Source organism: Mustelus asterias, chromosome 9 (assembly GCF_964213995.1).
Source record: "Mustelus asterias chromosome 9, sMusAst1.hap1.1, whole genome shotgun sequence".
NCBI classification, from domain to species: domain Eukaryota; kingdom Metazoa; phylum Chordata; class Chondrichthyes; order Carcharhiniformes; family Triakidae; genus Mustelus; species Mustelus asterias.
Window position 1 is genome coordinate 113345669 of NC_135809.1, and position 21481 is coordinate 113367149.

The following is a 21481-nucleotide window of genomic DNA, read 5'->3' on the forward strand; positions in this document are numbered from 1 at the left end:
CTCCCCTGCATTCTCTCCAGAGCAATTATGTCCTTCCTGTAATGTGGTGATCAGAACTGTACACAAAATTCCAGCTATGGCCTGACCAGTGTTTTAGACAGTTCCAGCATTACATCCCTGTTTTTGTATTCAATACCTTGCCCAATTAAGGAAAGCTTTCCATATGCTTTCTTACATTCTTGTCCACCTCCTCTGTCATTTCAGGGACCTGTGGGCATTCACTCCCAGATCTCTTACTTCCATTACCCCTCTCAATATCCTCCCATTTACTGTGTATTCCCTAGCTTTGTCTGCCCTCCCCAAACATTACCTCACACTTTTCCAGATTGAATACCATTTGCCACTTTTCTGCCTATTCAACCAAACCATTGATATCTTTTTGGAGACAACAGCTATCCTCTTCGCTGTCAATGATAACCCGTGGTAAAATCCAGCTGGAAATCTCTCCTGATTTTTATATCCATTACCCATTTTGCAGTATTGCACAAAGTCAAAATCTAGCCCATTGATTGAAATTGGCTGGGCGAAATACTCGTGGGTGTTTTAAGGACAGTGAACCTTTTTACAGCTGTATCCTGTGTCACAACCCACACCTCCTCAACAACAACAACAACTTGTGTTCATATTCCGTAAGCCTTCACTTCGCATTGTAGTTACATTCCTGGAGATTGCAAATTTAAGTGAAACAGTTTTAAACAATTCAACTAATATAAAACTATAGTTAGGTTTCTCAGTAGAAAAGAAAACATTACGCCCTGGCATACCCAGTGTGAACATTCCTAAATACCTATATTTGTAAACAATATAATTTAAAAAATAAAATTCATGTAAAAATATAAAAGAAAGATGTGCGGGTTAGGTTGATTGGCCATGCTAAAAGATTGCCCCTTAGTGTCCTGAGATGTGTAGGTTAGAGGGACTAGTGGGTAAAATATGTAGGGATATGGAGATAGGGCCTGGGTGGGATTGTGGTCGGTGCAGACTCGATGGGCCGAATGGCCTCTTTCTGTACTGTAGGGTTTCTAAAGATGCTAACTCTTCTTACTTAACTTCTGTTCGCCAACTCTCCTGTTGGCCAACCCTCCCACTTACTGCCTCTCTCTCCTGGATCCTTGCTGGTAATGAGAAGAACAGCAAGCAAGAGGGTCAGGGAGGGAAGTGGTGAGCAGGAGGGCAACAAATGGGAGAGAGTGAACGAAAGGGTGAGACTGCTCCAAAAATGGCACCCATTGGGTCACTTGACCCTATGCAGGTCCTGGTGCATTAGGACACTAAAGCGGAAATCCTCTACTAAGTATGGATACAAGTGTCCATTATACTCTTGACACTAAAGTGGAATGATACCAAAGGAGGCAACTTAAAAAGTAGACACACCGTACTGCCTTTAATGTTATGACGTGTCTCAAGGCACTTCACAAATCATTTAAAACTGAGGCAAATGTTTCAAAGAGTTCAGGGAATGCTACACCAACTTGTTGTACACTTGACCAAGGAGTGCCTGACACCAATATTGAGCTATATAAATTTGGAGGGATATAAATTTGGCCTTTTTGCTGTCCCCCTTTAAATGCATAGCTTAGAAACATCAACATGTATTTATAAAGAGCTTTTAATTTAGTAAAACATCCAAAGACGCTTTACAGGAATGCGATCAAACAAAATTTGTAAGACTCATATTAAGAGATATTAGCGCAAGTGACCAAAAGCTAGATCAAAGAGGTGGGTTTTAAGGGCAGTTTCGAAGCAGGAGAGAGAGGTTGAAAGGCAGAGGGAATTCTCAAGATTAGGACCCAGACAGCTGAAAATCAGGAATGAACAAGAGAACAGAATTGGAGGAATGCAGAGATCTCGGAAGGTTTTATAGCTGGAGATTGCAGAGATGGCGGGGGCGAGGGGATGGCAAGACCATGCTGCTTTTGAGAAACTAAAAGATCCTGCCCTCTTTTTGGTAATAGTATCAATCTGTAATGCTAAAGGCACACTACAATCATGCAGCAATATATCAACAACCTATTACATAGGTGAGTGTTATACACCCATCTAAATCTCAGGAAGAGTTTGGTATCAGAGCTACCAAACAATAATACAAGACATTCCAAACAGGCACTTTTACAGAAAGAGCTTGTCTTCATATAGTGCCTTTCACAATCCAAAGAACTTCCAACTCATGAAGTACATCAACCAGGTAACAGATTAGAACGCAGCAAGATTCCATCAACTGCTTTTTGTGACCTCGGTTAAGGGATAAATGCTGTGTCAGGACACTGGAGAAAAGTCCTGCTCTTCTTCAATACTTTATCCACGTGAGGGGGCAAACAGCATATTGATCATTAGCTCCAAAAAACGGTACTTCTTACAGTGTAGCATTCCCTCTGCAATGCATTGAGGCGTCCGTCTGAATTATGAGGCTTAAGTCTCTGGAATGACACTTGAATCTACCATTGTCGGATTCAGAGTCATGAACCCACTGAACTACAGCTGACACTACAACTGAAACATGAAAATTTGTCTGCGGCTCACAGGATGCCTTAAAAATATTTGGGATCAGCAACAGATGGGTTGAGGTAGGGATGGAGATGGGTGGTATTAAACATCTGGAAATATGGCCTTGGGGAGGGTGAGGACATGTGGCTAGAACTTCATCTCGGGGTCAGATATGAACAGCAAGGTTGCAAAGTGTCTGACTCAACCTCAGAGAATGAGCGGGGAGAGGGATGGAGCTAAGGAACGACGTTTGTGACAGAAAATAAAGACAGTGGCTTTCCAATATTTAGTTGGACAAAATTTTTGGCTCATTCAATACTGGATGTCTGACAAATTAGAAGCAGTGGAAAGGAGATGAAAGTGGTAAAGGTGAAGTCGAGCCGGGTGTCATCAGCTTGTGTGTGGAATCTGTCAATCTTTTTGGTCAAACAATTAAACTAAATCAAATCAACTGAGGGACAAATAAACATTCTGCTAATCCTTTTGTGGAACCTGTCATGGATTTGGGTGGTGTCACCAAGGGGCAGAATAGAGCCCAGAATAAATCCTTGGGGGACATCAGAGTTAACAATATAGGAGCACAGTAAGAAGTCTCGCAACACTAGGTTAAAGTCCATCAGGTGAGTCACCTGATGAACGGGTAGTGCTCCGAAAGCTCGTGCTACCAAATAAACCTATTGTGGACTTTAACCTGGTGTTGTGAGACTTCTTACTGTGCCCACCCCAGTCCAACGCCAGCATCTCCACACAATGTAGGAGCAGGAAGAGACAGCATAAGAATCCCAAAGACAGGCTCTTTAATTCCCTCGTTAAGACATTTGCAGGGCCCAAAAAACATTTGTTATAACTCTTCCATGTCATGTGTTTAAACTAAGTATCCATCCAGGTGCACAACTCACAACACCCCATCTCCCACACACTGTTCCCCAACTTGCCTCCACAACACTGGCTCTATCATTTAGCCACTAATTGATGATATGGAACTTTGCCAGCAGCTGTCCGCTAACCAGCTTTGTTTCATCCACATCTCCCATATTCACTTTGCCAGTAATACCCTGGAGAAACTCTAGCTGGTTAGTTAAGCACTACCTCCCCTGCACTACTCCTTGCTGACTCTGCTTTTAGCAAAACCAGTTTCTTCCAGCCATTCAATTTCCAATTAAAACTGCTTCAATGATTTTCCCAGAAATGCTGTTAAACTTTATTGACCTTAGAAGAAAGGCTGGCTTGTATTTATATAGCGCCTTTCACAACTCCCAGAGCACTTCACACCTAATTAAGTAGGTTTTGAAGGGTAGTCACTTATGAGGTTGAGAAATACAGCAGCCAATATGCATACAACAAGCTCCGACAAACAGCAATGTGCTAATGACATTTCTTAGTGATGCCAATAGGACAATATATTAATATTAGCCACAAGACACTGGAGAAAGGTCGCCTACTCATTGAAATAATGGTATTGAGAATCAACATATATTAATAATGCAGAAAATCATCACCCACTATTATTTTTAACATCATTTGCAAGGTCATTATTAACATTGAATGCAAAATTCTTCTATTTTGGTAACAATCCAAGATAATTATTGTGACTATTCTATAAACAAAGTAAGGATTTTTGACTACCATAAAGCTTATAATTATTAAAATTCATTAGATCTACTTCCATTATTTTCCATATTGATAAATGGGTGTGTGATGGCCATACACTGAAAAGCGATCATTGTGCTCTTATTGTTTAATTTTAACCATGTATTGGTGTAGCCTGTAGCAGAATGAGTGACTATTTGTCCTGACAGAAGATCTAAGACTATTAGTTGTGGGTCAGATGGGAGCTCACTCTGTGTAATAAGGTTGTGGATTTGTTTCCCCACTCCACTGCACTGTTTGAGGTACCTTTCTGTTTAAATGAGATGTTAAACCTGGAGCTTTAAGTAAAGGGGATTCAGTTCGGGCAGCACGGTAGCACAGTGGTTGGCACACTGCCTCACAGTGCCAGGGACCTGGGTTTGATCCCGGCCTTGAGTGAATCATAGAATCCCTACAGTGCAAAAGGCCATTTGACCCCTCAAGTCTGCACTGACCACAATCCCACCCAGGCCCTATTCCTGTAACCCCTCATATTTACCACACTAGTCCCCCTGACACTAGGGTTAATTTAGCATGGCCAATCAACCTAACCTGCACATCTTTGGATTGTAGGAGGAAACCTACGCAGCCACGGGGAGAAGGTGCAAACTCCATACAGACAGTGACCCGAGGCCGGAATTGAATCCAGGTCCCTAGCACTGTAAGGCAGCAGTGCTAACCACTGTGCCACCTCTGTCCCTGAGTGACTGTCTATGTGGAGCTCACACGTTCTCCCCATGTCTGCGTGGTTTCCTCCGTGTGCTCCAGTTTCATCTGACAGTCCAAATATGTGCAGGTTAGATATATTGGCCATGTTAAGTTGCCCCTTGGTGTCAGGGAGATTTACAGGGTAAATAAGTGGGGTTACAGGAATAGGGCTTGGGTGGGATTGTTGTTGGTGCAGGCTCGATGGGCCAAATGGCCTCCTTATACACTGCATGGATTCGATGATCCATTGTTGTAGTGTAGCCACTATGGCTGTGGAACAAAGTCGACGGGAGTGGGGTTGGTGGTATTGGTGAGAGAGAGAGAGAGAGAGAGAGAGAGGAAAGGTGGGTGATGGAGATAAAATGCCAAGATTAGGAGCTGTGGAAGGGAAGAATGAGGGTATGAAGGAGAAAGGTGGTGCGGGAATTGAAGATTAGTGACGCACGTGAATGGAGAAAAAAAGATTGCAATTGTCCCTACCTACATTCAATATATACAGAACATCCCATTGCACTATTGTAAAGCACAGCAGAAATAGCCCCCGTTATCCTGGGCCAACATTTATCCCTCAAGTTACATCCATGAAACATGATTTAGTCATAATCACATTGCTGTGGGTTAAATGTTCCCGCGCGCAAATTGGTTTAGCTACATTACAACAGCGATTACATGTTTCAAAGTTTTCCATCAATTGTAAAGCACATTGGCTTGTGAAAGGTGCTATTGTGTGAAAACATCTAGAAGTGAATGGACAGTGTTACAAACCCAGTTGACTTTTAAAGAAGAAATCAGAGTACCCAGCAATTAACCGACAGAAGTACACCACAAGATTTCAAATTTTTTCACGGAAACAAACTATTGTATATTAAAAAGAATTAAAGTAAACACTTTTAATTTAATACTATAGCTTATAAAAATGTATGCAATCAACTCAACTTACTTGCTTGTTCCTCCCAAGAGTTCCCTTATTTTACAAAGTTTTTAAGGTGCATTCATAGAATCTCTACAGTGCAGGAGGAGGCTATCTGGCCCAATGAGCCTGCACTGGCAACAATCTCACCTCGGCCCTATCCCAGTAATCCCCCTGCTAATCCTCCTGACACTAATGGTCAATTTAGCATAGCCAATCAACTTAACCTGCACGTCTTTGGATTGTGGGAGGAAACCAGTGCATCCAGAGGAAACCCACACAGACACAGGGAGAACGTGCAAACTCCACACAGACAGTGATCCAAGGTGGAATTGAACCTGGGTCCCTGGCACTGTGAGGCAGCAGTGCTAACCATTGTACCACCGTATCGCCCCAAATTCATTTTTACTGGGGCCAACTCAAAAGGTACATCACTGCTCTCTGGAATTCACTCTGATTTCTCTTTAGTGTTCCCGCTATTCTATTTGCAAATGTACAAGATTTCACAAGGATCCTTCTATTAGCTTTTGAAGTGACCGTCCAATTTCTTTACCATCATCACAACTCTGAATTCCACAGTTCCAACACAGGCTTCCCTGCTACTTCTTAAAAGCGGCTTAAGACATCAGAGTTTGATTTCTCATTGCCCACTGCTATGCTTTCACACCACACCCAAGCTGATTACTTCCAGAACTCCAATTGCAACAAGGTTAACTGCCTTTCACTGAGGTTTCTTTAACTTCCAGCCACTCCTCCCTTTCCAACTTTGTCTTATAATGACACAGTGGCACAGTGGTTAGCACTGCTGTCTCACAGCGCCAGGGACGTGGGTTCGATTCCCAACTTGGGTCATTGTCTGTGCAGAGTCTGCACATCCTCCCCGTGTCTGTGGGGTTTCCTCCAGGTGTTCCGGTTTCCTCCCACAGTCTGAAAGACGTACTGGTAAGGTGCATTGGCCATGCTAAATTCTCCCTCAGTGTACCCGAACAGGTGCCGGAGTGTGGCGACTGGGGGATTTTCACAGTAACTTCATTGCAGTGTTAATGTAAGCCTACCTGTGACACTAATAAATTAACTTTAAACTTTTACTGTATTAGCTCCCAGTCGCAGACTGCATCATGAATGATAGATCTAGTATCTATGTCAGGTGTGGGTCTGGCGTTATCTCTCGACTTCCGAGGAGCTACAAGCTACATAAGACCCAAAACTGACATAGTTTCTCGTGTATTTTTCAAATACTAACCAGTATTGCCTACTGGCTATGCCTTAATCAAATTCACAGACATAATCTGACTAAGTCCCATCCATTTCCATGACAATATAACATGGTCTATTCCAAGGTAGAAATGCAACTTCACTACCTTTTGATTCCAAACCTGACCTTATTCTGGGAAACCATGTGAATAATTCATCCTTTACTAGAATAACTGCAAATTTCATGTCTCTAATTTTTTAGTTCTGTACAGCCACCTGCTGTTTTATGATTTTAGCTTTCTGGTTGTTAACCTTTAATTCAACATGACCCCAACCCTATAGTGTCACAACTCTAAGCTTGTTTGAATTGCATTTACTTAAGGATTGCTTTTACCCGTGTCTCAATCAATCAGATACTCCCATTTCCTACAGTTAAAAGTTTACTTCCTAAATTAAAATTTATATTCTAAAACACATGAATTATGAACTACTTATTCACAGCAATGGAGTTGGCTTGTACAGGCAGCCCAGGTAAAAAGCAGAAAAGGTGAAACTTGACCTGGTACCTGAGGACAGCAGCTCTTCCTCTTCCAGAACCACACTTTGCATGCAGTCCAGCTCCCACTTGTGCACCTTGGTTACCCACAGAGCCGGGACCAGGACAGTATATCTCGAGCTTGGAGAGAAAACAGAATGCAAACAAGTGTGAAAAAGAGGGCAGAATAAGGCTCAATGAAATTCAGCATTTTGTTTGGATTAGGTTCTGCGTTATGAGGGAATCCAGAACAAAGGAGCACGGTCTGAAAATTGGAGCCAGGCCCATTCGGGGGTGATGTCACAAAGCAAAGTGTAATGGAAATCTGGAACTCTCCCTCCAAATGCATCTTGGGGGTCAAGACTGAGATTGATAGGTTCAAACATCACAAATCAAATTCACAGACATAATCTGACTAAATCCCATCCATCTCCATGACAATATGACTTGGTCTATTCTAAGGTAGAAATGCAAATTCAATACCTTTTGATTCCAAAACTGTCCTTATTCTGAGAAACCATGTGAATAACTCATCCTTTACGAGAATAACTGCAAATTTCATGGAATCATTGGATACGACAATATGTTGAGTACAGCAGCTGCGATGGCCGAGTGGTTAGAACATAGAAAAACTACAGCACAAACAGGCCCTTGGCCCACAAGTTGCACCGGTCATGTCCCTACCTACCTAGGCCTATATATAGGCTTACCTATAACCCTCAATCCTATTAAGTCCCATGTACTCATCCAGAAGTCTCTTAAAAGACCCTATTGAGTTTGCTTCCACCACCATTGACGGCAGCCCATTCCACTCACCCACCACCCTCTGAGTGAAAAACTTACCCCTGACATCTCCTCTGTACCTACTCCCCAGCACCTTAAACCTGTGTCCTCTCGTAGCAGCTATTTCAGCCCTGGGAAAAAGCCTCTGAGAATCCACCCGATCTATACCTCTCAACATCTTGTAAACCTCTATCAGGTCACCTCTCATCCTTCGTCTCTCCAAGGAGAAAAGACCTCGCTCCCTCAACCTATCCTCATAAGACATGCCACCCAATCCAGGCAACATCCTTGTAAATCTTCTCTGCACCCTTTCAATAATTTCTACATCCTTCCTGTAATGAGGCAACCAGAACTGAGCACAGTACTCTAAGTGGGGTCTGACGAGGGTCTTATAAAGCTGCATCATTATCTCCCGACTCCTAAACTCAATCCCTCGATTGATGAAGGCCAGCACACCATACGCCTTCTTAACCACCTCCTCTACCTGCGAGGCCGATTTAAGAGTCCGATGGACCCGGACCCCAAGGTCCTTCTGATCCTCTACACTGCTAAGAGTCTTACCCTTGATATTATACTCCTTCATCCCATTTGACCTGCCAAAATGTACCACTACACATTTATCCGGGTTGAAGTCCATCTGCCACTTCTCCGCCCAGTCTTGCATCCTATCTATGTCATGCTGCACGCCCAGTCTTGCATCCTGTCCATGTCACGCTGGTTAAGGTGTTGGACTTGAAATCCAATGGGGATTCCCCGCATAGGTTTGAACCCTGCTTGCAGTGAGTGTGATTGCAGCTGTTTATTCTCTTTATCTTGATCAGTTAGGGAAGTGGGCCATGGATTGGCAAATGGATTTCAATACAGATAAGTATGCGGTGCTGCATTTTGGAAAGTCAAACCAGGGTAGGATATCCACTATGAATAGTAGGGCCCTGGGGAGTGTTGAGGAACTGAGGGACCTAGGAGTACAAATACGTAGTTCATTGAAAGCGGTGTCACAGATAGACAAAGGGGTGAAGAAGGCGTTTAGCACACTGACCTTCATCAGTAAGGACATTGAGTATAGGAATTGGGATATTATCTAACTGTTGTGTAAGTAATTGGTGAGGCCGCTCTTGTTTAAGCTTATTATTAATGTCACAAGTAGACTTACATTAACACTGCAATGAAGTTACTATGAAAATCCCCAGGTTGCCACACTCTGGCGCATGTTCGGATACATTGAGGGAGAATTTAGCATGGCCAATGCACCCAACCAGCACGTCTTTCGGACTGTGGGAGGAAACCGGAGCACCTGGAGGAAACCCACGCAGACACAGGGAGAATGTGCAGGCTCCGCACAGACAGTGACCCAAGCCAGGAATCAAACCTGGGTCCCTGGCGCTGTGAGGCAGTATTTCTAACCACTGTGCCGCCCACAAATCTCTAGACCAATGGTTCTCAAACTGGGTGGGTGCCAGGTGACTTTGCCTTGATCGAGAGTGGGGAGTTTTATAAAATATTTAAGAATTGTACACTCAAGCTCAAAGAAAGATTGCCAAATTAGAAGCTCAGATCCCACCTGGAAGCAGAGAATAATTTACGAGTGTCATTTTCAAACATACTCTGATAGACATGCTCTGCAGTGAGAAGCAGGCACACCCATCTCACTGATATCTTTAAATAAATGGCTGTTTTCTTAAATGCATTATTAAAACACTCTTTACATTCAACACTTTCATATTATGGGTGTCATAATTATAATTGATTTGGGTCAAGGGGGGTAGTCTTTGATTACTAATCCAATTGAAAAGGGTCTTTCCAGCAAAGAAATTTATCAGTCACGGTTCAAGGCCAATTTCCCTTGCGGAATTTATTTTTTTGGCAGTGTGCCAATGGTAACCACTAAAACCGGTACAAAACCCAACAGTTGCCTTGGGCGAAGCAGCAAGTCTTTGAATGAAACAACACAGAAGGCAGCAATTTGGCCCATCATGCATGTGCTGGCTCCTTGAATGAAGAAATCTCTCTCCACATGCTATTTGGTATAAACGGTCAAGACACGGATTGCTCAGAGTTAGTCAGCATGGCTCTGTTAGGGGAAGATCGCATCTTACTAATTTAATAGACATTTTTGAGGAAGTAACAAGGAGGATTGGTGAGGGTAGTGCAGTGAATGTTGACTACATGGAATCTCAGTAAGGCATTTGACTTAAGGCAGACTGTTTAGAAGAGTTGAGATTTCATGGGATACCGGGGAAGGGGGCAGGTTGGATCCAAAATTGTCTCAGTGACAGGAAACAAAGGGTATTGATCGATGAATATTTTTGCAAATGAAAAGCAGTTTCCACTGATGTTCCACAGGGCTCAGTGTTGGGGTCCTTGCAGTGTGTTGTATATAGACTTAAATGTGGGAGGCATGATTTGCAGATGATACAACAATTAACTGTGTAGTTGATAGTTGAAAAGGATAGCTGTTGATTCCAGAATTCCATCAATGGTTTGGTGGTGTGGGCAGAGAAGTGGCAAATGGAAATCAATCTGGAAAAGTATAAAGTCATGCATTTCGGGAGTGAAAACAAAGCAGGGGAATACTCAATAAATGGGAAGATATTGAGAGGGGTTGAGAAAGTGAGAGACCTTGGAGTGCATGTCCACAGGTCCTTGAAAGTGACAGGGCAGGTGACTAAAGGTGGTCAAGAAAGCACTTGGAATACTTTCCTTTGTTGGGCGAGGTATTGAATACATAAACAGGAATCTAATGATGGAACGCTGGTTAGACCACAGCTGGAATTTTGTGGACAGTTTTTGTCACCACATTACTGGAAGGACATAATTGCTCTGCATAAAGTACAGATGGGATTTACAAGAATATTGCCAGAGATTGAAAATTGTAGATATGAGGAGAGATTGGATAGGCTAGGGTTGTTTTCCCCTGAACAGAGAAGGCGAAGGGGTAACCTAATTGAGGTGTACAAAATTATGAGGGGCTAAGACGGTAAACAGGAAAGACTTGTTTCCCCTAGCTCAGGGATCAATTACCAGAGGGCTTAGATTTAATGTGATTGGTAGCATTAGAGAGAACATGAGCAAAAACCTTTTCACCCAGAGGGCTCTTGGAATTCACTGCACAAGTTTGGTGGTTGAGGCTGAAATGCTCAACTCATTCAAAAGGTTCCTAGATTTGCATCTGAAGTGCTGTAACTTGCAAGGCTATGGACCAGGTGCTGGAAAGTGGGACTAAAATGAGTGGTTACTTTCTTTTTTCTCTTTCTTGGTCCGTGCACACACACAATGGGCTGAATGGCCTCTTTCTGCACCGTAACTTTTCTACATTTCTATGGAACGAAGTTAGGGTCGCATGGGAAGCTTTCATTTGGCTTTGCTATGAATTTGAACCCTATTTGATTGCCGCCTAGAAGTTATCTGCACTGCCCCAATTCTGTTCCTCTGCATCCCCAATTTTAATTGTGCCTTCATTGGCTCCATCAACAGAGCTGTCTGGGCCTTAAGCTTAGGAATTCCGTCCCTAAAACTCTCCAACTCTCTCTCCTCCTTTAAGACACTTCTTAACACCTACCGCTGACCAAGGTTTTGGTCCTGATATCTCCTTCTCCAGCTTGGTGTCAATTATTTTGTTTGATAATACTCCTGTGAATCTCCTTGTGATGCTTTTACTAAGCTAAAGGTGCTATATAAAGGCAAGGTGTTGGTTGTTGCCAGGCATTTACGTGACAGCGAGTTTGCAGGGGATATAATCTCTTTATAATTTAAAACCGATTGCACTGGGGAAAATGTGAATAGCACAGTGTGGTGCCCTTCACAAAGAAAACCCCCTTTGCATTATTGTGATTCACACTAAATGGTTTCCATTTACCTCACCGGACAGTAATTGCAGCAAGGCCAGATTTAAAGTGGAACACCAGGAGAGGCAGGAGGTGAAACTCTGTAAATTGCTCCTTTGACAGCACAATGCAAGAGAAGATTTTTCATTCAGAGCTTTGAACGTCTCCGGTGACGCGCTGATTGCTATCGACTTGGGAAACATTTACTCCGTCTCCAGTTCTACCACCGTCAAAATCCCGTCCCATTGAAAAGTTCTGAACTTGTATTGAATGTGTAACAAAGCTCCTGCTGAGTATCATCTCTGCAACAAAGCACAAAGTCGACTTTGTTCCATTTGATGAAAGATTGCTGTTTTTTAAAAATAAACTTTGAGAAAGTCTCCGCCAATGGCAGGCGCTCAGTTGTCCTGCTGCCAGTGCCACTCACACATTTAAACGTGATGGTGGCACAGATATTCAATGGTCTTGAGGGCTGTCTTTGATTGGATTAGGTGTCATCTACACTAGCCCACTGAAACTAAGGAAGCCCTCATGACCCCTGAACCCCTTGTGTCAGGTTGCACATAACAGGACTTGTGTCCTATCATAGATCCATCACTTCCATCCATCGATATTTTCCTACTTCCATCTTTGAAATGACACATTGAACCATAGCCCATTTGACTTTGCAGGTTGGACTTAAAAGCTAAACCTCACAGCTGGATGCTGCATTATGGCTCAACTTAAATCACCTCCCTGGATAAATGGCCGAGGTATTGAACAGGTATTGGTCTTTGTGTCGGTCTTCACAGTTGAAGACACAAATAGCATGCCAAAAACTGATGACATGAAAGATATGACAGGTCAGGACCTAGAAGCAATCAGTATCACTAAAGAAGCTGTGTTGAGCCAGCTAACAGGGCTAAAGGTAGACAAGTCTCCTGGCCCCGGTGGAATGCATCCCAGGGTACTAAAAGAGATGGCAGGGGAAATAGCAAATGCACTAGTGATAATTTACCAAAATTCTCTGGACTCTGGGGCAGTTCTGGCAGATTGGAAAGCAGCAAATGTGATGCCACTGTTTAAAAAAGGAGGTAATGATGGAACGCTGGTTAGACCACAGCTGGAATTTTGTGGACAGTTTTTGTCACCACATTACTGGAAGGACATAATTGCTCTGCATAAAGTACAGATGGGATTTACAAGAATATTGCCAGAGATTGAAAATTGTAGATATGAGGAGAGATTGGATAGGCTATTGGGTAACTATAGGCTGGTTAGCTTAACTTCTGTAATGGGGAAAATGCTTGAATCCATCATCAAGGAAGGAATAGTGAGACACCTGGATATTAATTGCCCCATTTGGAAAACATAGCATGGGTTCATGAAAGGTAGGTCATGTTTAGTTAATTTACTGGAATTCTTTGAGGATATTACGAGTGGGCTGGACAATGGGGAACTGGTGGATGTGGTGTATCTGGATTTCCAGAAGGCATTCAACAAGGTGCCGCACCAAAGACTGCTGCATAAGATAAAGATGCACAGTATGACAGGTAATATATTAGCATGGATAGAGGATTGGTTAACTAACAGAAAGCAAAGAGTGGGGGTAAGTGGCAGTTTTTCTAGCTGGCAATCAGTGATTAGTGGTGTACCTCAGGGATCAGTGTTGGGACCACAATTGTTTACATAGATGATTTGGAATTGGGGACTAGGTGTAGTGTGTTCAGGTTCGCAGGTGACACTAAGATGAATGGTAGAGCTAAATGTGCAGAGGACACTGAAAGTCTGCAAAGGGATATAGATAGTTTAATTGAGTGGGCAAGGATCTGGCAGATGGAGTACAATGTTGGTAAATGTGAGGTCATCCATTTTGGTAGGAATAACAGCAAAATGGAGTATTATTTAAATTATAAAAAAATTGCAGTATGCTGCTGTGCAGAGGGACCTGGGTGTCCTTGTACATGAATCGCAAAAAGTTGGTTTACAAGTGCAGCACATAATTAAGGCAGCAAATGGAATTTTGTCCTTCATTGCTAGATGGATGGAGTTTAAAAACAGAGAGGTTATGTTGCAGCTGTATAAGGTGCTGGTGAGGCCACACCTGGAGTACTGTGTACAGCTTAGGTCTCCTTACTAGAGAAAGCATACACTGGCACTAGAGGGAGTGCAGAGGAGATTCGCTAGGTTGATTCCGGAGTTGAGAGGGTTGGCGTATGAGGAGGGACTGAACAGACTGGGGCTATGCTCAATGGAATTCAGGAGAATGAGCAGGGATCTTCTAGAAATATATAAGATTATGAAAAGAGATAAAATAGAAGCAGGGAAGTTGTTTCCACTGGCGGGTGAAACTAGAACTAGGGGACATAGCCTCAAAATAAGGGGGAGCAGATTTAGGATTAAGTTGAGGAAGAACTTCTTCATCCAAAGGCTTGTGAATTTGTGGTTTTCCTTGCTCAGTAAAGCAGTTGAGGCTACCTCTTTGAATGTTTTTAAGGCAAAGATCAATAGATTTTTGAACAGTCAAGGAATTAAGAGTTATAGTGAGCGGGCGGGTAAGGAGAGCTGAGTCCACGAAAAGATCAGCCATGATCCTGTTGAATGGTGGAACAGGCTCGACGGACCAGATGGCCTACTCCTGCTCCCAGTTCTTATGTCCTTATGTTCAATATTCAAAAAGAAAAAAATTGTACAAGAAAAGTTCTCATACTCCCTCCTCAGGGCCAGTTTCATCCGTGGTGCATGTAGCAGTTTAGGAAATGAGAGATGAAAAAAGTCCAAGGTCCATTAAGTTCATCTATCACCCTGATAGTTATATGATCCAACAATAATTACGTTGTTTACTAATCACAGCGATCAATCTCTATCAGACCCAAAACATGAGGCGAGGGAAAACCCTCTGCAGTTGAGAGCTTTGAGAAGCAGAGATCCAAAATCACTATCGTAATCATAGAATCAGAACACAAAAGGAAATCATTCAGCCCATTCCACCTCACTGGCGCATTGAAAGATTTATCCAACTAGTCCACTCCATTACTCCTTTTCCTATTGCCTCTCATTTATTTTTCATTGAATACTTATCCAATTCCCTTCTGAAAGTTACTACTGAATCTGCTTCCACTGCCCTTTCATGCACTGCATTCCAGACCAAAAGTAAAATAAATTTTCATCTTCCCTCGGATTATTGTGAATTGCCTTAATTCTGTGTCCTCTGGTCACTCATCCTCCTGCCAGTGGAAACAATTTAACCCCATGTACTCTTATCAATACCCCTTCTATTAAATCTCCCCTTAACCCACCCTGCTCTAAAAGGAACAGGAGTAGGTCATTTAGTCTCTTGAGCCATTTCTGCCATTGCAACAAATCTCCACAGATCCACCTTTGCTCTATATTCTTTAATACATTTGAATAACAAAAAATCTATCAGTTTCAAAGATTTAAAATTAACAACGGATCTAGCACCAATTCCAAACTTTTACTACCCTTTGGATGTAGAAGTGCTTCCTAATTGCATTCCTGTCCCCAGCCTTAACAGCAGAAATAGTTTCACACCATCGATTATTGTATAGTATTTTCCTCCCAGGCATGCTGTAGTCACCACACAACATGTCTCAAATTATTCTTACATAGTATCCCAAAATGTTATTCCCAGCAAAAAATTCACTTAAGTTGCATTTGAGTGAATCAAGACTCTGCTTCCTCTTTCTCACTAGTATTTCACAATACTTGCAAGTAAATGCAGCAATCGACAGGCAGGTTTGACATATTAGGGTTAGGAATATGCAATATCAGGGCTGAGATCATTCAAGGTTAGGCTAACAGCCTGTGGAGTGGGACTGCAGGTAAGACAGAGCAGAGGAAGTCAAACACCTAAAACAGATTACCTGGTCACTTATCTCACTGCTGTTCGTGGGACCGTTGCTGTGCGCAAATTGACTGCTGTGTTCCCCACATTGCAATAGTGACTTTGCTTCAAAAGAAATGTATGTCATTGGGGTGTGTGTGTGTGGGCAGGGGGGTGGGGGTGATGGTAGATCTTGCCTTCCTCTGTCTCCACTCTGATCAGGTGGAATTCCTCAAATGATGCTGTCCATTTCTGTGGAAGCTAGGCTTGGAAGGTCCAGGGAGGAATGCGTAGCAGTGTCAGGTCAGGAGAATTTTCAATTGCAGCAGCAATCCAACGATCGTTTCTGCTGCTTGGAAGATCCGAGCCATAGAATCCAGCAGCAGTGTTTACACAACACCTTGTGTGAAGAAACTTTCTACTGGATTCACCTCTAATGAGCTTAGCACCCTTGCCCTGCAATTACAAGGTCAACACCCGATCCAATCTTAAGGATGTTAAAGATCCAATGCATACACAAGTCTCTTACTCCTTCTTTCATTTGAATTTTAAGGCTATGACCCTTCAACTACAACTACCTGTATTTCCATAGCATCTTTAACGAGCAAAATGTCCCATGGTGCTTCAGAGCAGTTGTCATACAAAATTTGGGATAGATGGTGAAAAAGTATGTTCAAAGAGATGAGTTTTAAGGATCATCTTGAAGGAGGAAAGAGGGCAAAAGAGTTGGTCAGGGAGGAATGTTAAGAGCTTGGGGCACAGATAGCCGAAGGTGAGTTGCCAATGAAGAAGCAATTAAAACCAGGGCTGCCCAAGAGGCCAGAAATCCTGTATAATTGTCTTTAAATCAGAATTATGCACGTGACACTCATGGTAAGTTAATGGATGGGATTTTCCGGTCCTTCCCCCCAGTCCTTTTGCTGACCTGTTAAATTTTCCGTCCCGCTTGCGACAAATCAGGTGGGACTGGAGAATTTAGGCCTATATTTCAGAGCATTTTGTCAACACATTCCATGGAGATGATGTTTTCACTGGGGTGCGAGACCAGAAATAGGAGTCGTGGCTAGCAACTGAATTATCCTAGAGGAAATTAATCCTGAGAGTGATTAGAATATAGAACTCACAACAGGCAGTAGTTGAGGCAAATAGCGTAGATGTATTTGAGGGGAAGCTTGATAAATGTATCGGGGGGGAAAAGACTAGAAGGATATACTGATAGGAAATGAAGTAAGTACAGGAGAAGGCTCAGAGGGTTGGAACACTCTGCCTCAGAAGGTGGTGGAAGAGGGGTCATTGAATATTTTTAAGATGGGAGGTGGATAGATTCTCATTAGGCAATGGAATCAATGGTTATCGAAGGTAGATGGGAATCTGGAATTCGAAACAGAAGCAGATCAGTCATGATCTTATTGAATGGCGGAGCTGGCTCGAGGGGCCAAGTGGAGTACTTCTGCCCTCTTATGCACGTATGAGCGTAAATATTTTTAGGGACCAGATGAGCTGAATGGACGGTTTCCATGCTGTAAAATTCTATGCAATAAAAATGATTTTGCAATTTTTGACAGGCCAGCTCAAGAATAAATGAATGCCAAGAGAGAATGGAAGTTACCACAAGATTCCCAGTTTCAATTACCTGGTCTCTATTGCCAACAATTCTGTTTTGCTACAGAGCCCTCGCCAACTGCAATTTTCATTAAATGACTCATTTAGTTAAAAGAAAGTCAAAATGTGCTGTTTACTGGCAACATCAAGGAATTTTAACCGTCTGTAGAATTTTTTTTAGTCATTCTTTAGTGACTGTCTGACTGTAGGTACATGTTTGAACTCTGCCATCTTTCAAACGAGATGTTAAGCAGAGGCCCCCTGAGGTGGATGTGAAAGCGTGGACACTACTTTGAAAAACACAGGAGTTCTTCAATATTTATCCTTCAACTAACATGACTATAGCAGGTTATCTGATCATGATTACGTTTGTGTTTTTGGGAGCTTGCTGTGCATAAATTGGCTTCCACGTGTCCTATGTTCCAACAGTGACTGTACTTTAAAAGTGCTCATTAACTGTAAGGCATTTTGGAGATCTGGAGGTCGTGAAAGATGCCATAGAAATGCAAGTCTTTCTTTCATGACTGCCCTGAATGATCACTGTCACAGTGTAGCTGGACCCTAATTCACTGAAAAAAAGTACTGGTGTTTTTACTTCAGAAATATTATGACGCAGACTTTGTCGAGTGAGAAAGACAAGACCGTACTACATTTCTCTGGCTGTCACACTCTGGAGTGTCCTGAAGCTGTTTAGCTTGAAGGAAAAAGTTTTAACTAAAAGCCATCTCAAAAAACCTGCGTCCAAAAAACAAGCCCCAAGGGATGTCAAAGAAATTTATGAGAGACAAAGTGAGTGGAGTGTTCGAAAGAGTGGGGTCAAAGCAAATCAGAGTCGTTCTACGAGAACAGTTGTTTAAATTTGGCTTAGGACAATCGACAGTGAAAGTGCTTTGTGCAGGGTGCTTAATTCTTGGGTAGTGAAGTCATGAAGTTATGCTCACTAGGGCAGAAAGGTGAAAGATGGGTCTAATCAGTGAAAGCACAGAGGCCTCCTTAACTATTACATTGTAAGATGCCTCCAGGCAGATGCCAAAATAGGGGCATTGGCACCGTTTCCATAGCTACATCTCTCCCTCCCTTCTCTATTAAGTGAAACCAAGACTATATCAAGCTCGCTAATGCAAACATCCCTGAACCCTCTTGACAGGTAAGTGCAAACATCAGCCCCTGTTCAATTTAATCTTTCAAAAGGCTGTGATGTGAGATTAATGGCAGAAGGTCCTGCGGCTGCAGATGAGAAAGATGATGACTGAACAAGAAGACTTCTGAAGTTTACTCAAACAGAGCTACTCCATTCAAAGGGGGGGTGTCACTTCACTTTTTGAGAGTTTGTTAGTTTTAAAACAAAAGGGAACTCGAGAAAAAAGAAAACACCCTTACAGATAACTGCTTACTCCTTTTATGCACTGACAAACTTTTGTCAGTTTTAAGCAGAATACAAGAACAACTTTACAGGTCTGCGTCTCCTGCGAGAATTATTAACTACAGGTTATGTGCACCTTAGCCTACCTGTTACAAAAGTTCAAAACTTTTTTCTAATTTCTACAGTATGCCTTACAATTTCAGAATTTAAAGTTTGACGCAAAGATATGCAGTGTTGCAAATATTCACCCACTCCCAGGATTTGCTGGACTAACAAAGACCGAGGTCCATCAAGTTTGCTTTCTAATATCCTGAGAGTCACATGATATAATGCTAATGGAGTTATTGACTAATCACAATGCTCAATCTCTATAGCAGATCCAGGCATGAGGTGAGGTAAGTGGTAGAGTGTTTTGGAAACATTAGAAATAGGAGCTGGAGGGGGACATGTGGGACTTCCAGCCAGTTCCTGCCACTCAGTAAGCTCATGGCTGCTCTTCAACGTCAGTACCACCTTCCTGCACTACACTACCCCCATATCCCACAGTTCCCTTAGTACCCAAATCATTTTTGATGTCTGCCTTGAAGGAACTCAACTTGAACCTCTGGGGGAGAGAATTTGAAAGATTCAGAATCCACAGATCCAAAGTTACCAATCCCCTCCAATGCACGCTACACAGTCCCTTTCAAATATCCATTCTTGGGTACCTCTGCCCTCATACTGCAAATATTACTCCATTTCCATGAAATCCTCATTCATCCTGGGACCCAATCCCAATTCCATTACATACAATATCAGGTATCCGAAGGAATTCTATTGCTGCACAAGAATTAAAATAAAGTCTAAACAAAACAGGAATGGGTTGCTAGATAGAAGTTGAGTGTCAGTGGTTCTCATCCACACTCATCATGGGCCCCAGTTGGAACAGATTGGGCCAGGTCCTCCACTCACAATGATGGTGAGGCTCTTCGCACTGTCCATTATTCAAGTGTGTATAGTTCAGTGACTACAGGCAGGAGTCAGATCCATAGTTAAACAGAGATATCCAAAAGTTGTTCTTGGAATTGCAAACCATGAACTCAGCACGGAAACGTTAACTCTGTTTCTCTGCAGATACTGCCTGATCTGCTGAATGCTTCCCACATTTTCTGGTTTTAAAGTTAAACCTTGTCATTTAGAGGTGTAAGTACTCTTTTGATGATGTGTCAAATGTTAATTACTGCCAATCAATCTCTTTGGCACCAAAATGTGAACTTTTGTGGCATCCAGCTTTTGAATCTTTCAGGCAGATTTTAAAAGTGTCTATTTTTTTCTTACTTTTCCTATCACTTTTAACTTTCTCTCTTTATCCAATCTCTTCCCTCTCTCTAGCTGATTTAATATTAAATTCACCCTCTTTCTCTGTCGATCACATTTATTGCCCCAATCATTACATCTTGTTGGTTAAGGTTACATCTCATTGTTTGGCACTGATCACTCAGTCCCCAGATTCCCTGTTTCAGAGGATGCACTGTTATCCATTCACATTTTCAGCAACTCTCTAGGCAAGAACACTTTTCCAGCTGAAGGGTGCAGGGGTAAGTCTAAACAATGGCAGACACCATTAGGTGCCCTACTACAGCAAGTTTTCACCCATTATTTAAACTTTACTTGGAACAAAAGGGAGTCCAGTACGGTCCATTACCTTCTTATAAAACAATTGCTCCAAATGCATTGCTAATTGTCCTTCATTCCTTTAACCCACGGACTGAGGGAACCCATCCCCATCCCCCTTCCAGATTTCAAGCTACTCAAACTATTTGATTGGCACTGAACTGGTAAGAAGTAGATGCTCATTGACTTTTCCTGATGAAAGCTGTAAAGATAGGACTTCAGAAACCTACATTTAAAAAATAAATCACACACCTCTCACATTAATCAAACTACTTGCTGATTTTCTATAGTGTTGCACACACGAGGAAAAGTCCTCGCATAAACAACAGGTGGGAGGGACTGTGAGCAACGTAGGAACATTTGAATGTGAGAGTGAAGTCCAATGATTCTCACTTTAGGTCACGGGCATTCGGCCTCTGATATTCGGGTAAGCGTTCTCCAAGGCGGCCTTCGCGACACACGACGGCGCAGAGTCGCTGAGCAGAAACTGATAGCCAAGTTCCGCACACACGAGGACGGCCTCAACCGGGATATTGGGTTCATGTCACACTATTTGTAACCCCCACAGTTGCCTGGACCTGCAGAGTTTCACTGGCTGTCTTGTCTGGAGACAATACACATCTTTTTAGCCTGTCTTGATGCTCTCTCCACTCACGTTGTTTTGTTTCTTAAAGACTTGATTAGTTGTAGGTATTCGCATTACAACCACATTATTCATGTAAATTGAGTTTGTGTCTTTATATGCTCTGTTTGTGAACAGAATTCCCACTCACCTGAAGAAGGGGCTTGGAGCTCCGAAAGCTTGTGTGGCTTTTGCTACCAAATAAACTTGTTGGACTTTAACCTGGTGTTGTTAAACTTCTTACTGTCTCACTTTAGGAACAGGAGGACATTCAATCTCTCAGGAACTGGGAGATACATAAACGCCACTCATGGCATGAGGATACATGACATACTTACATAGGAAATTTGC

General features: G+C 42.5%; 1 protein-coding gene across 1 annotated transcript in view; it reads right to left on the minus strand.

Annotated features, from left to right (window-relative positions):
- LOC144499193 (TBC1 domain family member 12) overlaps positions 1 to 21481 on the minus strand; it is a 124928-nt gene that overhangs the window by 41678 nt on the left and 61769 nt on the right. Inside the window, exon 10 of the mRNA XM_078221295.1 lies at positions 7492 to 7601. Within this exon, the coding sequence (XP_078077421.1) occupies positions 7492 to 7601 (110 nt within the window). The remainder of the gene's footprint in view (positions 1 to 7491; positions 7602 to 21481) is intronic.